The sequence below is a fragment of the Polyergus mexicanus genome, unplaced genomic scaffold (genome assembly GCF_030449975.1).
Source record: "Polyergus mexicanus isolate NDT 795.1 unplaced genomic scaffold, iyPolMexi1.0 SCAF_5, whole genome shotgun sequence".
Classification (NCBI taxonomy): Eukaryota; Metazoa; Arthropoda; class Insecta; order Hymenoptera; family Formicidae; genus Polyergus; species Polyergus mexicanus.
Genome location: NW_027223325.1, coordinates 4585427 through 4597745, shown reverse-complemented (window position 1 = coordinate 4597745; position 12319 = coordinate 4585427). Strand labels below are relative to the sequence as shown.

At 33.4% G+C, this 12319-nt stretch overlaps 2 protein-coding genes across 2 annotated transcripts; one reads left to right on the top strand and one right to left on the bottom strand.

Moving 5' to 3' along the window:
- Positions 1-642: 642 nt before the first annotated feature.
- On the top strand, positions 643-9739 carry LOC138933389 (pro-resilin). The gene is made up of 4 exons (XM_070296053.1): positions 643-771; positions 1379-1498; positions 7653-8045; positions 8223-9739. Exons 2-4 carry the CDS (start codon positions 1484-1486, stop codon positions 8490-8492), a joined length of 678 nt encoding a protein of 225 aa, XP_070152154.1. The 5' UTR covers positions 643-771; positions 1379-1483; the 3' UTR covers positions 8493-9739.
- LOC138933388 (mitochondrial inner membrane protease ATP23 homolog) lies at positions 8697-11818 on the bottom strand. The gene is made up of 6 exons (XM_070296052.1): positions 11384-11818; positions 11059-11104; positions 10885-10966; positions 10460-10684; positions 10167-10351; positions 8697-8856 (listed from the first exon to the last, which is right to left on the bottom strand). The coding sequence occupies exons 1-6, from the start codon at positions 11610-11612 to the stop codon at positions 8712-8714; spliced, it is 912 nt and encodes a 303-aa protein (XP_070152153.1). The 5' UTR covers positions 11613-11818; the 3' UTR covers positions 8697-8711.
- Between the last annotated feature and the right edge of the window lie 501 nt (positions 11819-12319).

Below are 12319 nucleotides of genomic sequence, written 5' to 3'. Positions count from 1 at the left end.
ACAAAAATAAAACGATCGTAAGATTGACGCGATGGGGTATATTTTTCTACATTCAGCATATCAAAATTTTAATTCACCGATATTGCATCGATTTTGCGATTTTAATCAAAAAGATATTTATTAAATATAATAAAAATAAAAAAAAAATTTAATTTAATATCAAATATAATATAAATAATTATTATTGTGACGAGTAGTGAGACATAATTTCTTATCTGACTCTATCGCATGTCTGTATTTTAATAAGAAATATGATTCAAGATAGTGCGTTAGTTAAGAAATAATCATTACGAATAAAAAACTACGACGTGTATAAAAATCTGTATTCTAATTAATCGTATTAGAATGATATTTCAATATATTGTCAAATAACAATTTGTCGCGTGTGTGAGAAAAACTTTTCTTTTTTTCTTTCAGAGATACACACCCTCGTATCGCGTCGTCCGCGACCTAACACGAGAGAATCTCTCGCAGGCGTGCGCTTTACCCTCCGGCGATAGGCTGTAAGGCAAGGTAAGGCGCAATGATGAGGCAAGGTAAGGCAAGGCAAGGTAAGACACAGCAAGGGAGTCGGCCCCTCCGTGTGACGGGGCCCCTCTACTCGCCCCCTACACCGGGGTCCCAACACCGTTCAAGAATCATCTTATTAGAGATCCATGCTATATAAACCCAACGTGCCGGCATGCCGGGCAGTTACATACCGACTTTATTCACAGCCGTGCGACGGAGAGTGTAACAACAACAACAATAACGACGACAATCGTCATACATGTTCGTATATACGTACGCACGTGCGCTGACATAATCCTGCCGCTCTCGTTTCGTCTGTGAATATCCCGCGAGAAACTGCCCCCGGTGATATTTCATTTTGGCATTTTCGGTGGTGCATCATCACGAGATCGACATTGCATCCTTCTTCTATTATCGAGATATTTTTTTTTTTTATTTTTCGATCAGTGTACATTCTTTTCATTATTCGCATAGTCATCTGTTTGATGTGCTTTCGAAAAGCACCGATACCATTTGAACGTCATCGAATTTCGTCGGATGATATCTATGTGCTCGTTGTCGCAAAGAAAAATTGGATACTAATTAATACTCTTAAAAACAATGTCGATATAAATAATATTTGTGAACAGCTTAGAGTTCACCGGGATATATATATATATATATATATATAAACGTATATTCTTTAAAAGACGGGATAATATATTGTAAATGTGAAAATAATCACCACGTTCTCGCGGCATATGCCCTTTTCCATCGCGCATTTATTTTCACTCACGATCGTAAAACGTCTCTCGTGATTTATACATCTCCTTGCGTAGCAAAAATCCCTCTCCTCAATAGAGTGTTAACTTCGAAAACTTTTTCACAGTGCGCATTGATTCTCCCCTAGAAGGGTTGTTGTTTCACCGCTAACGGGTACGCGAGTTAGCGAGATTCCAGCACGTTGACCTACATCACTTAGTGTGGCCGTAAGATGTATTATCTGCAGGTACGTGTGAGATAAAAGAATAATTATAATAATAATAATTCAAACTAACTAATAATTTCCTTCGTATAATAAAATTCAAAGTACTTTTTCTTATGCCTATTATTCATTCGTTAGAAGCGAAATTGCGAGCTTCTCTCATATCGTGACGAATCCGCGTGCGGATATTTATTTAGTAGGCGTGAAGCATTGCATCAGGGCATCGTTTCCGCCTACGTGTTCCGCGTCAGTATTAGCAATTAAGTAATAGAAATATCGTTAGTTTGAAAAATCGCATAAGTAGAATTTTGCAAGTAATCTCATGATGAAAGAGAATCAATCGACGAATCGAAATATGAATTATTAAAAGGCTTTTGTATAGCCTTTGCTTTATTGTTTATAGTCATCTTTCATCCATTATTATTACAAACGACAGTTTATGATAATTTATCGCCTATTAAAAGTGGATGGTAATTCAATGATTAATAAAAATAACGGCATATTTGAAATAGAGGCAAGCAGCGTTACTTCCCATACAGCACCGCAAGATTGCAACAACATTGCAGAAACATTACGAAATGTTGTTGCAACGTTGTTATGATATTGCAGCAACAGTAAAATGTCCGCCTACAGAAATATTGCAATATAATATTGCAGCAACATAGCAATATAAAATATATATGCAATAATGCTTTATGTATATTTATCGACATAATATCTTTAACATATGAAAAAAATGATAAGAAATTAGGCATATAAGAATCAGGATTTAGTGTGTATATAGATTTTCTGTATTATAATAATAACGAAATTATAAATTGTAAATTTTTCGATACACATTCGATCTCCTTCAGTGACAAAGAATATCTAAGAGAAATAAGAAAAAACTCAATTTGCAATTTTCTAAATTCACAATCTCTTTGTATCCGAAATATTCAGATATGCAAAAAGATTGTAGTGGATTTACGCATACAAGTTTTTTCGCATCTCTCTTGTCTTCATATAATCTCAAAATTTATTTATTAAAATCTGAAGTATTTTGCATGTTAAAAAATTATTATCAAATTTTTGATTTTATATAAGAATGGAAACTATTAAAAGAATTCTTAGTCCAATGTCTGAGTCCCTTATGTTGGGGTTATATCATACAATTTAAGCTAATAAAAATAGTTATTATATCTTTAATCTTATTAGTCGCTCTTTGTAAACTTTATATAATCATCGTGACTAAAAATTACCGCATAGCGGTAAACGAATGATCTAGCGATTATCGAATACTTTCTTTGGAATGTTGCTGTAACATTACTAAAGTTATATTGTAAAATAATGTCTTTGTAATATTTCTGCAACATTAAACTACGATATGCAATATTGCAATATGGCAGCAATGTTGTTGCAAGCTTTAGTGCTGTATGGGTTAAGTATGATAATACAAGTTCATTGATATACACACGAGACATTTAGATTCTTAATTCTCTGATGATAAATTACCGCGGCCATCGTTTGTCGATTAACTTTGATCGAATATCGATAAAAATATCCATAGATATACGCAAGGTTTATGAAGGAATCCTTTTTGCCGTATCCCTCGCGTAGTCGATTAGCCAAGATTACTCTTCCCCTTTGCCCAGCGCGACCTTTATGTCGTTTGTAAAACCATTACGACTCAATCCTCCAAGGAGAGCCCCCGGACTGTTGATAAAACGTCTTTGTTATAAATCACTTACAGCTGTCACCTGCTTAATTCATCCCGCTTGATTAATCTCTTATCCGCGGCAAATCGATGATCGATTGTAAAATACGTTTTGATATGCCGATAGCTAACTAGCTGTCGCGCGAGATCATCATCTAAGAAGAGTCACGTTGACGATTCGACGAACAAATTTCGTTCAAGGGGATATCTATTCCTGTCTAAGTATTTCTCGAAGAATATCGCAAATTTTTCCCACATATCGTCTCGAGACAGATGTGAATTGTGAAAGAGGGATTGTTCTCTTATCGATAAATGTAGACTGGCTTCTGAAAGGATTAAAGTCGGGATCTGAAAAGCTGATCGAAGATCAAGCAATCCGATTGTCATCGTTAAAGCGTCTCTTATTATTTCGCCTTATTAAATATGAAGAAAAGCGATTACAACAATGGCCGATGATATCATCTCGCGAGGTATAATATAAACGTCAGTGCACGCCCACGCGACGCGTTGCATCGCGGATTCAGCGAATGATTTAAAGGACGCGCGATGACACTGTAGTCGCATCGTAGACGCATCGCCATTAATAAAGCGAGAGGAGCTTGCAATCGCATTTATCAATCCGTATGTAAGTTTTTCACATTTCGATCGATTACTGAAACGAAGTCGCGAAGCCTCGCATTGCCGCGGGCGCAATTTTATTACAGACTCCCTTTCCACTCTCGTATTTATATTTTATATTTAATGCATAAATACACACATACACATCCTTTCTCGCGCCGATCGCGCGATCGTTGCATTCTCGAAGTACAGGGTTAAGAGCATAATACAAAGGTCTTTACTGTCGCAATAGAGCACAGCTCGCCTGCTGCTTCTCTTCCAAGGAGAGAGAAAGAGAAAGAAAGAGAACATCGTTGGCGTAATACATCGCGTTTATTGATTCGGTCTGCTCTTCTTTCACGTCGCCGCGTGATCGAGAGAGAGGGAGAGCTAATTGCGGCGACAAATCGCGCGTATCAACCGCAGTTTGTTATTACATCGGATAAAAAAGATAGGAATCCCGCGGCGCTTATCGTATGCGAAATTACGGTGCGCGAACATATGTTTCTTAATTTTTTCAACACACACAGACAAACATCCCTTCATACATGCATTTATACGTTTTCTTACCGTTTTATCAAAAAATTATAGCAATAAGTTTAATCGCTAAATTATTAATTGAAATACATATATATTTTATACACGAGAGAGACAATAAAAAAATTGATATATTATAACGCTTGACATTAACATTCAACTTCTTTTTACTGCTTCTCTCTTGGCTTATTGCGCATGTCTTTTTAATGAATATTGTAATTCGTAATAAAATGTAATTTACAATACAAATTTGTAATCGAATCTGTAATCGGTTGATATCGTTAAACAATTGCAATACAAATATGCAAATCAATTAATAATTATTTTACAAAAATATATTATTATTATATAATATATTATCTTATGCTTTATTGTCTTTTTCTCTGTTCGTACTGTATAATTTATCTTGGCCCAGTAAACAATTACGGTATTATAATCATCGCGTAAACAATCGTAAAAGATTTTCTAATAAATCTTTTAGATAGTAATATTATATGAATTAAATTTCAGATGTCGTTTATCTTTACATTAATAATAGTTATTGATTTTAGCACGTATAAAAAAATTATCGCAGAAAAAAAAAATTACATTTAATTTATAATCTCAATTTTCAACAATTTATTATGTGAACTAACATGTAATAATATTGACAAGAAGGTATTGGGGACGATAGATGAGAATTATTTTACTCATTCGACACATGTTTCATTTCATCACAGACTATAATTAGTTTCATCAATCTCATCAAAAGTCACAATACGCACGATCTTACGGACGTCAGATATGTTGCACTAGGGAAAAAATATTTTCTCGATGTCTTAACGTACTAAATATCAAGCTCTCGGCGGTAACAGAAGACGCGTTTGATTTATATTAAAATTATACGCTCATAATACGACTCGCGATACGGCTCGTATTTGTAACTGATAAGCGCTTACTCGCGACATAAATGTCACCCATAGAATTGTATAGCGATATTCAACACCGGATCTTTGAAAGTTGAGGAGCATCCGTTTGCGCAGAGATGATATGCCGGGTATAATTCAAACAAAAGATTCTACTATTAGACATAGAGCATGTTGCGATGGAATCGAGGCTCGACGGAAATTTATGTATCCGGCTATTAATCCGTCGTGTAAACCTACTATTTTGACCTATTTCTATAATATTCTGCGATAATATATACGTGCAATGCATATTAAAATTGCAAAGATATAGAATCTATATGCACCGAATGTCAATACACGTCTACGCTGATGGCACTAAACTGTCATCAGGTTTGCGACATCGCGACGTCTTATTACATATACGTTCTCGTTACACGGCTGGACCTGAACGATTTCTCGAAATGTCGACTGCTGACATATGTTCCGATTATAAAAACATGTCTTCGTCTTGCGCATTCATATTGCAAATGACGCGATAAACTTGCATCTCGAAATAAGTAATAGCTATGTTTATAACTCGAATGTGTGTATATTATCACGTTTGAAAGCGTAACGCATTATTTCGATTTCGTTTCCATTTATTCGGGAAATATGAAATTTGTGATTTAAGAATGTCGAGAATAAGCTCTTTTTATCAATGTTTGGCAACATCTTTTATAAATGCAGTAATGTAGCACGCACGATAATTGATGATAATAATATGAGTAATAAATGTGTTAAGAAAAAGATAGATCGACGAGAATGATGATTTATTCTGCGAAATTATAAATTCATAATCTTTGAAATCTCGGAGAATTCACACGACTTTCTCTCACGCGTATGGTACAACTAAGTATGTAATGCCGCTCCAAGTCCTTCAAATTAATAAAAGATCACATATTATAGCGTAAGAGAGGTGTCTCGCTCTTTAATAGCCGCGATAAAAAATATATCCATTTATTTACGATTGGAAATCTCATAGTATGAACCCAGCAAACACAGAATATAATTGCTATATAACATGTAATGTAACAATTGTTATGCCTAATTTATATTGGGATTATATAACTGTCTCTTATTTATGCAATATAACACCAGAATATAACTGCTATGTAACATGGGAGTAACATTTAATGTAACATTTGTTATACCTAATTTATATTGAGATTATATAAGTGTCTTTTATTTATACAATATAATACTAGAATATAATTGCTATGTAACACGGCAGTAATATATTATATATAACAGCCCAAGTAACAGAGTGACGTTAAAAGACGACATAATGACATTTATTTTTGGTCTATAATGTCGGCAACTAATAATTGACGTTTAAAAGACCTCATTTCTTAGATTAGCCAAAGACGTAATTTTGAAGACATCCTATGATCGTTCAAATAAAGTCCTGTTGTAACTAATATTGGGATTATAGTTCATTTGCTTACCGCTATTCGTTACCTATACCCGTATTTAAATTTTTGTCATGAGCGTATATAAAGCCTGCAAAATACGGCTAATAACATTGTAATTATTTTTATCAATACAATCTCTGATACGATTCCCGTATCAGGAAATTCAGATATTGAACTGATATTTGGAAAATTGAACAGATAATATCCGATTTTAATTTATTCAAACAATTTCTATCCGAATAAGTGAAAATCGTTTGTTATTATTTGCTTAAAATATAAAATATAAATTAACTTTTATATAAATAAAATCTTTAATTTTATAAATTAAATTATTTAAATTTACCTATAATATATATCACATTATTATGTGTTATATTATTATTATAATTGGTCTTAGTTTTGCTGCCAAACAAACGTCAAAAGATGATGTCCCGTGGATGTGACACATTGACGTAATTTTCGAGTCTCATGAGACCTAACTTAGGATTTTAATTGGTCATTTTGTGACCAAAATTTACTGTCATTGTGACGTCAATTTGCTACTTGCATGAACTATTACATGACTGTAACAATCATATAACATTTTAGTAACATGTTATATTCCTGTTATATAACTGCAATTTTATATGAGTGGGAAATTACAACTAACGTGAATGTTACATGTAACAAATACGTTATATTACTTGTTACATTCCGTTTCCTTATGGCAATGTTACAGTTATGTATCTGTGTTTGCTGGGAAGCTGATAATGTCGTAACGCTTGATTTAAAACAATCCCGGCGTTCTTCTCTCTTTTTGTCTTATCACGAAAAACTTCTCATCGATATGTATATCGCGCGATTGAAAGTTCCTTCGGCTTAATCATTAATTTTATCGACGCGAATTCCTTTATTACTGATATCGATTTAAAATCGGACGGATTATTTTATTTCTAAAATCACACTCAAGACTGTGCTGTTTTCATTCGCTCGGAGAGCGTGTTTCTCATTCAAATCCGACTTCTCCTGTGTAGCTGGCCGTGCTCTGCGTGACGGTGGCCAATGTTATTGGTGATCTCCCACCGGGCACGCGGCGCAACACATATCTGCCGCCAGAGCCGACGAAGGGCGGTTACACGTACAGCAAGCCCCCGGTGCAATTTCCGAAACCCACGCCGAGCTTCCCTGGGCCGAGACCGACGCCGACCTTCCCCGGGCCGAGACCGACGCCTAGTGTTCCCAGACCGACGCCGACCTACCTCGAGCCTAGGCCGACGCCGACCTACGGCGTGCCCAGGCCGACGTCGACGTACGGCGTACCCAGGCCGACGCCGACCTACAGCGTACCCAGACCGACTCCTACACCTGGCTATCCGACCTATAATGGCCAAGGAACCGGTATTAACGGGAATACTATCGAGCCTGCTGTAAGTACACATGAAATAAATACCTTCCAAACACCTTTTCAAGAAAAATGATTAAATGTTTGACAAATATAATCAGTCGTATGAAAGACTTCAAGAAAGAATTGGTATTATTTTAAATATTGTGATTACTCTCAGAGTGCATATTTAATTCTTTAACTGATATATCTCTCGCTATAGCACGATCATCATCATCATCATGAACCCGGCATGCCCTTCGATTTCAATTACGCCGTGAAGGAAGACGCTTTCGGCAACGATTATTCCCACAACGCTATTAGCGACGGTGATATCGTTCGTGGCGAATATAGAGTGCAACTTCCGGACGGCAGAACGCAAGTCGTGCGATACACCGCTGATTGGCAACACGGCTTCAGCGCACAGGTGTCTTACGATGGAAATCCCCGTTATGACATACCTCGACCTGGCGGAGATTTTCGAGGATACTAGCTTTAACGTCGAGTCTAGGGTTGTTCAATTTCCGTCAAATAAAAATAAAAAATAATAATAATAAAAAGAAACTACACACACACACAGCACAACAAATCGTTACACTTCATGTAACGACATTTTAAAAAAGAATCATTAAAGGTAACAAAAAAAGGATGTATGGTGAAAGAAAAATGTTTACATAGCTTACATAGAGGACAAGTGTTCGTTATATATTTCTTATAACGATATCGATAACAGCATCCAGAGTGTTTCAAAATTGAAGTCCATACATAATGTTATTTTTTGCCAAATTTTTTTTTTAGTGAAAATGTCGAAATAGTCCATTATCTTCCACAGTTCTCTAAACTTTATCATTTGATATCTAAATATTCAATCCAAATTAAAATTCTGTCAAAGTTTACCTTTCACAATCTTCACAATAATAATCAAAACATGTATCTGCATTTTTGAACCTTAGTCACGCTCGTACGCGCAAAAAGCTTTCAAAAATACTTTTATAACTTAAAAACTATTAATGTTATTATATTCTTGTGTGTAGATTTATTCTTATAACTTTGCAAGAAATAGCAATATTCTTTCCACCGATTTTGGGACAAATTATACATCAGCACAAGCCAACCTTCCTTTTCATTTCTTTACAGACTTTTAAATAGATAATTAAAAAATGTAATTTTCTGCACTATTTAATCTGTGCTATACAATCATTATTATATTTTTATTTTGATTATAGATACTTGCAGATTAGTTCACAAATCATGAAAGATTGGATCATGTGTGGATCTATATTAAACTTTTTATACGTGCGCGCGCGCGATTGTATAATAAAATCATGTCTGTTTAGCACTGTTTTGTGATAAAAATTTACAGGATGAAAGAAAATAGAGAATATAGAGCAAATAGAAAACAAATATATAATTTTTTTCGTTTATGTTTTTCCGTCTTACTTTGCACACTGAAATTAGTTTTGTTTTCAGTATTTGAAATCTTGAAATGAATGAAGATTCTCTAAGCAATGTTAGTATAAACAATTACTACAAATTAATATATATATATATATGTAATTAATTCGCGATTGAATTATAAGGCGATTATATAGTCAAGAAGAAAAATTTGATATTATAAAAAAATTTAAAAATAATACTAATGTCCTTTTTCTTTGAAATTGGCAGATTTATGTAACTAGAAATATTTTTATAATCAACTCCAGTTTTGATATCTGATGCGATATATAAGATACAAATGAATAAGAGAAATACTCAATTCCTGTCAAATATTCTTAAAATAAAATCTATACCATTCATATCAAAGGTATGATTTGTATCAAATTTCCAGTGGCTATTATTTACTTAACTATCATTGCAGCTGTATACAGATTAATGAGATTATTATAGATTCCTAAGTTTTTATTCACACCAATATATTAAAAAGCACTTGCAATATGGTGTTTGTATATTTTAGTAACTATTTTTGCTAAAATTTACTAAGAGTTTGTTAAAAACTAATAATGAGTGTAAATAAAATAGAATTTTTGTCATGTAATAATGATGTATTAATAAGCATCAGTAAATATATTATCAAACAGACAATGTATGTGTGTATATACATATTTCCAATCTAATTATCTAATTTAGGTGTCTCATACACAATATTTATAAATTTTAATCATCATACCCATACAAATGTGCTTCTGCATATGCTCTTGGCATATCATCTGAATTTCTACGAATTCTTCTGCCAACTGGTTCTAGATCATTGTAGCATTTTGTGAACACTCTTCCTATGGCTGCTTCTGCTACCTCTGCTGATACTTCATGCACAGCCATTATTGAAAACTTAGCTTTTTGTTTGACACAATTCTGGAAAAATAACACATTAACATATATTCTAAATTAAAAGTAGCATGCACATACCAAAAAAATGTTATCATTTTTTTCTAATACAATCATTCTTTTAAAACAATTTACCTGATGCGTTGCTTTTATATTAATAAAAGACGAATTGCCTTGTAGCATTGAACTTATAAAACTACAATGACCGATATTCGCTGCTCTGATTTCTGTACAGGCTAAGTGATCGATATTTTTCATATCTAATTTATTACGACAATAATCAAACATATGAATCATTTCATGTAATAAAATACCACGAACTACATTTTTTCTATATACCATGTTTTGGCAAACAACTACCTACAAAGGAAATAAATTTTATTCTTTATAGCATGTATGTAACATAATATATAATAAACTTTTAAAATTTTATTTTAAGAAAAATGTGATATATATGACATAATAAGATAACAAAACATCAACAAAAAACATAATATAGAATAAATTTTAATTAAATAACTATATAAATATTATTTAATAACTAAAATAAATATATTTACCTGATTTAATTCTGAATCATATCCACCAGTTACAGCTGGATTGCATACTTCGCAGGAGATATGTCGCCGGATATCTATTTCACTGAAATATCATTTATTAATAATGATTATTGACTACAATAAAACAAATAATTATAGATTTATATACATAAAATACAATAATAAGCTACAAACCATCCAGAATTCTTCAGTGCTCCCAACATGAGTTTTATTATGGGGCCTACAAGAGAATATTAAAATAAGACACAAAAAAATAAATTTAAAATTTTTTTGGTAAAAAGAAATAAATGTATTTACATCTTCTATATTTATTTAAAAATTTACTGAATATTAAATACATACAAATACTAAATTTCTCTGTGTAAAAAGCGCATATTCTTGATGTATAATATTTTGAATAATAAAGCAGATTTTATACTTGTAAGAGTATGAAAATAAAAAATTTATATGTTTACTCTTTTTTTTATTCACCCTCGCGCATAGATAAGGGATATCGTACTATCTTTTATGCATTTATAAACATTGTCTTCGCATTTGATGTTATCTATCGATTCTCGTCCTTCGAATCCAAGCATCATCCTAAACCAGCTACGGCTTTTTTTAGCTCCTCTCCTTTCCGGATACATATCAGATCCCCATAAACCATTGTTGGTTGAATTATCCGCGGCGGTTGCTTTACTACCATCTCTCTTTCCATCATCATCCACCTTTTCATTCTTCATTGTCATCGTACAAAATAGAAAATCGACGCGACACAAATAAATCGATATAAATAAATATTAATCACACTATAACTTATCGTATTATCAGTCGAATATCGATGTATTTTAATACAATAAGGTTTATTTTTTAATTTCAGGTTATAACAAGTTACATCACTCGTACTTCGCATAGAATTCGGAGCGGCAAACTATACTGGCCTCTCGTGGCAGTAAGCAGTAATGTAACAAGATTAACGAGTGCCTATTTTTTGAGAATTTTATACTTTTACTGGCAATAGTAAATGAGATGCTCCTTTTATATATCAAAATCATTTTTTACATACAATTATCATCTTGCCAATACTCGACATTGATTTGTTGCCTCTAAAAGAAAGAGTTAATCATATTTCGATTGCTAAATGGTTACTAAATAGTTTTTGTTCTGCTGAATGTGCCCCCAATATCTGTAGTGAATTCTATTGGATGCACTTAGTACACGATGGGCGCGTTCAGAAAACACAACTGTTGAGCATCGCTTGTCAACACTCGACGTTGATTTGTTGATTCTAGAAGTAAGAACCAATCATGTTCGATTGCTACTCAACGATTGTGTCTCCTGAACGCACCCATTGATGGCGCGTATTGGTGCGTACTTACTCAGTTTTCCGTGTATTTGATATTGAAAATACAAAAAACTGAGTGCGCATTTATTGCGTGCCAATGCGTACTAGTCA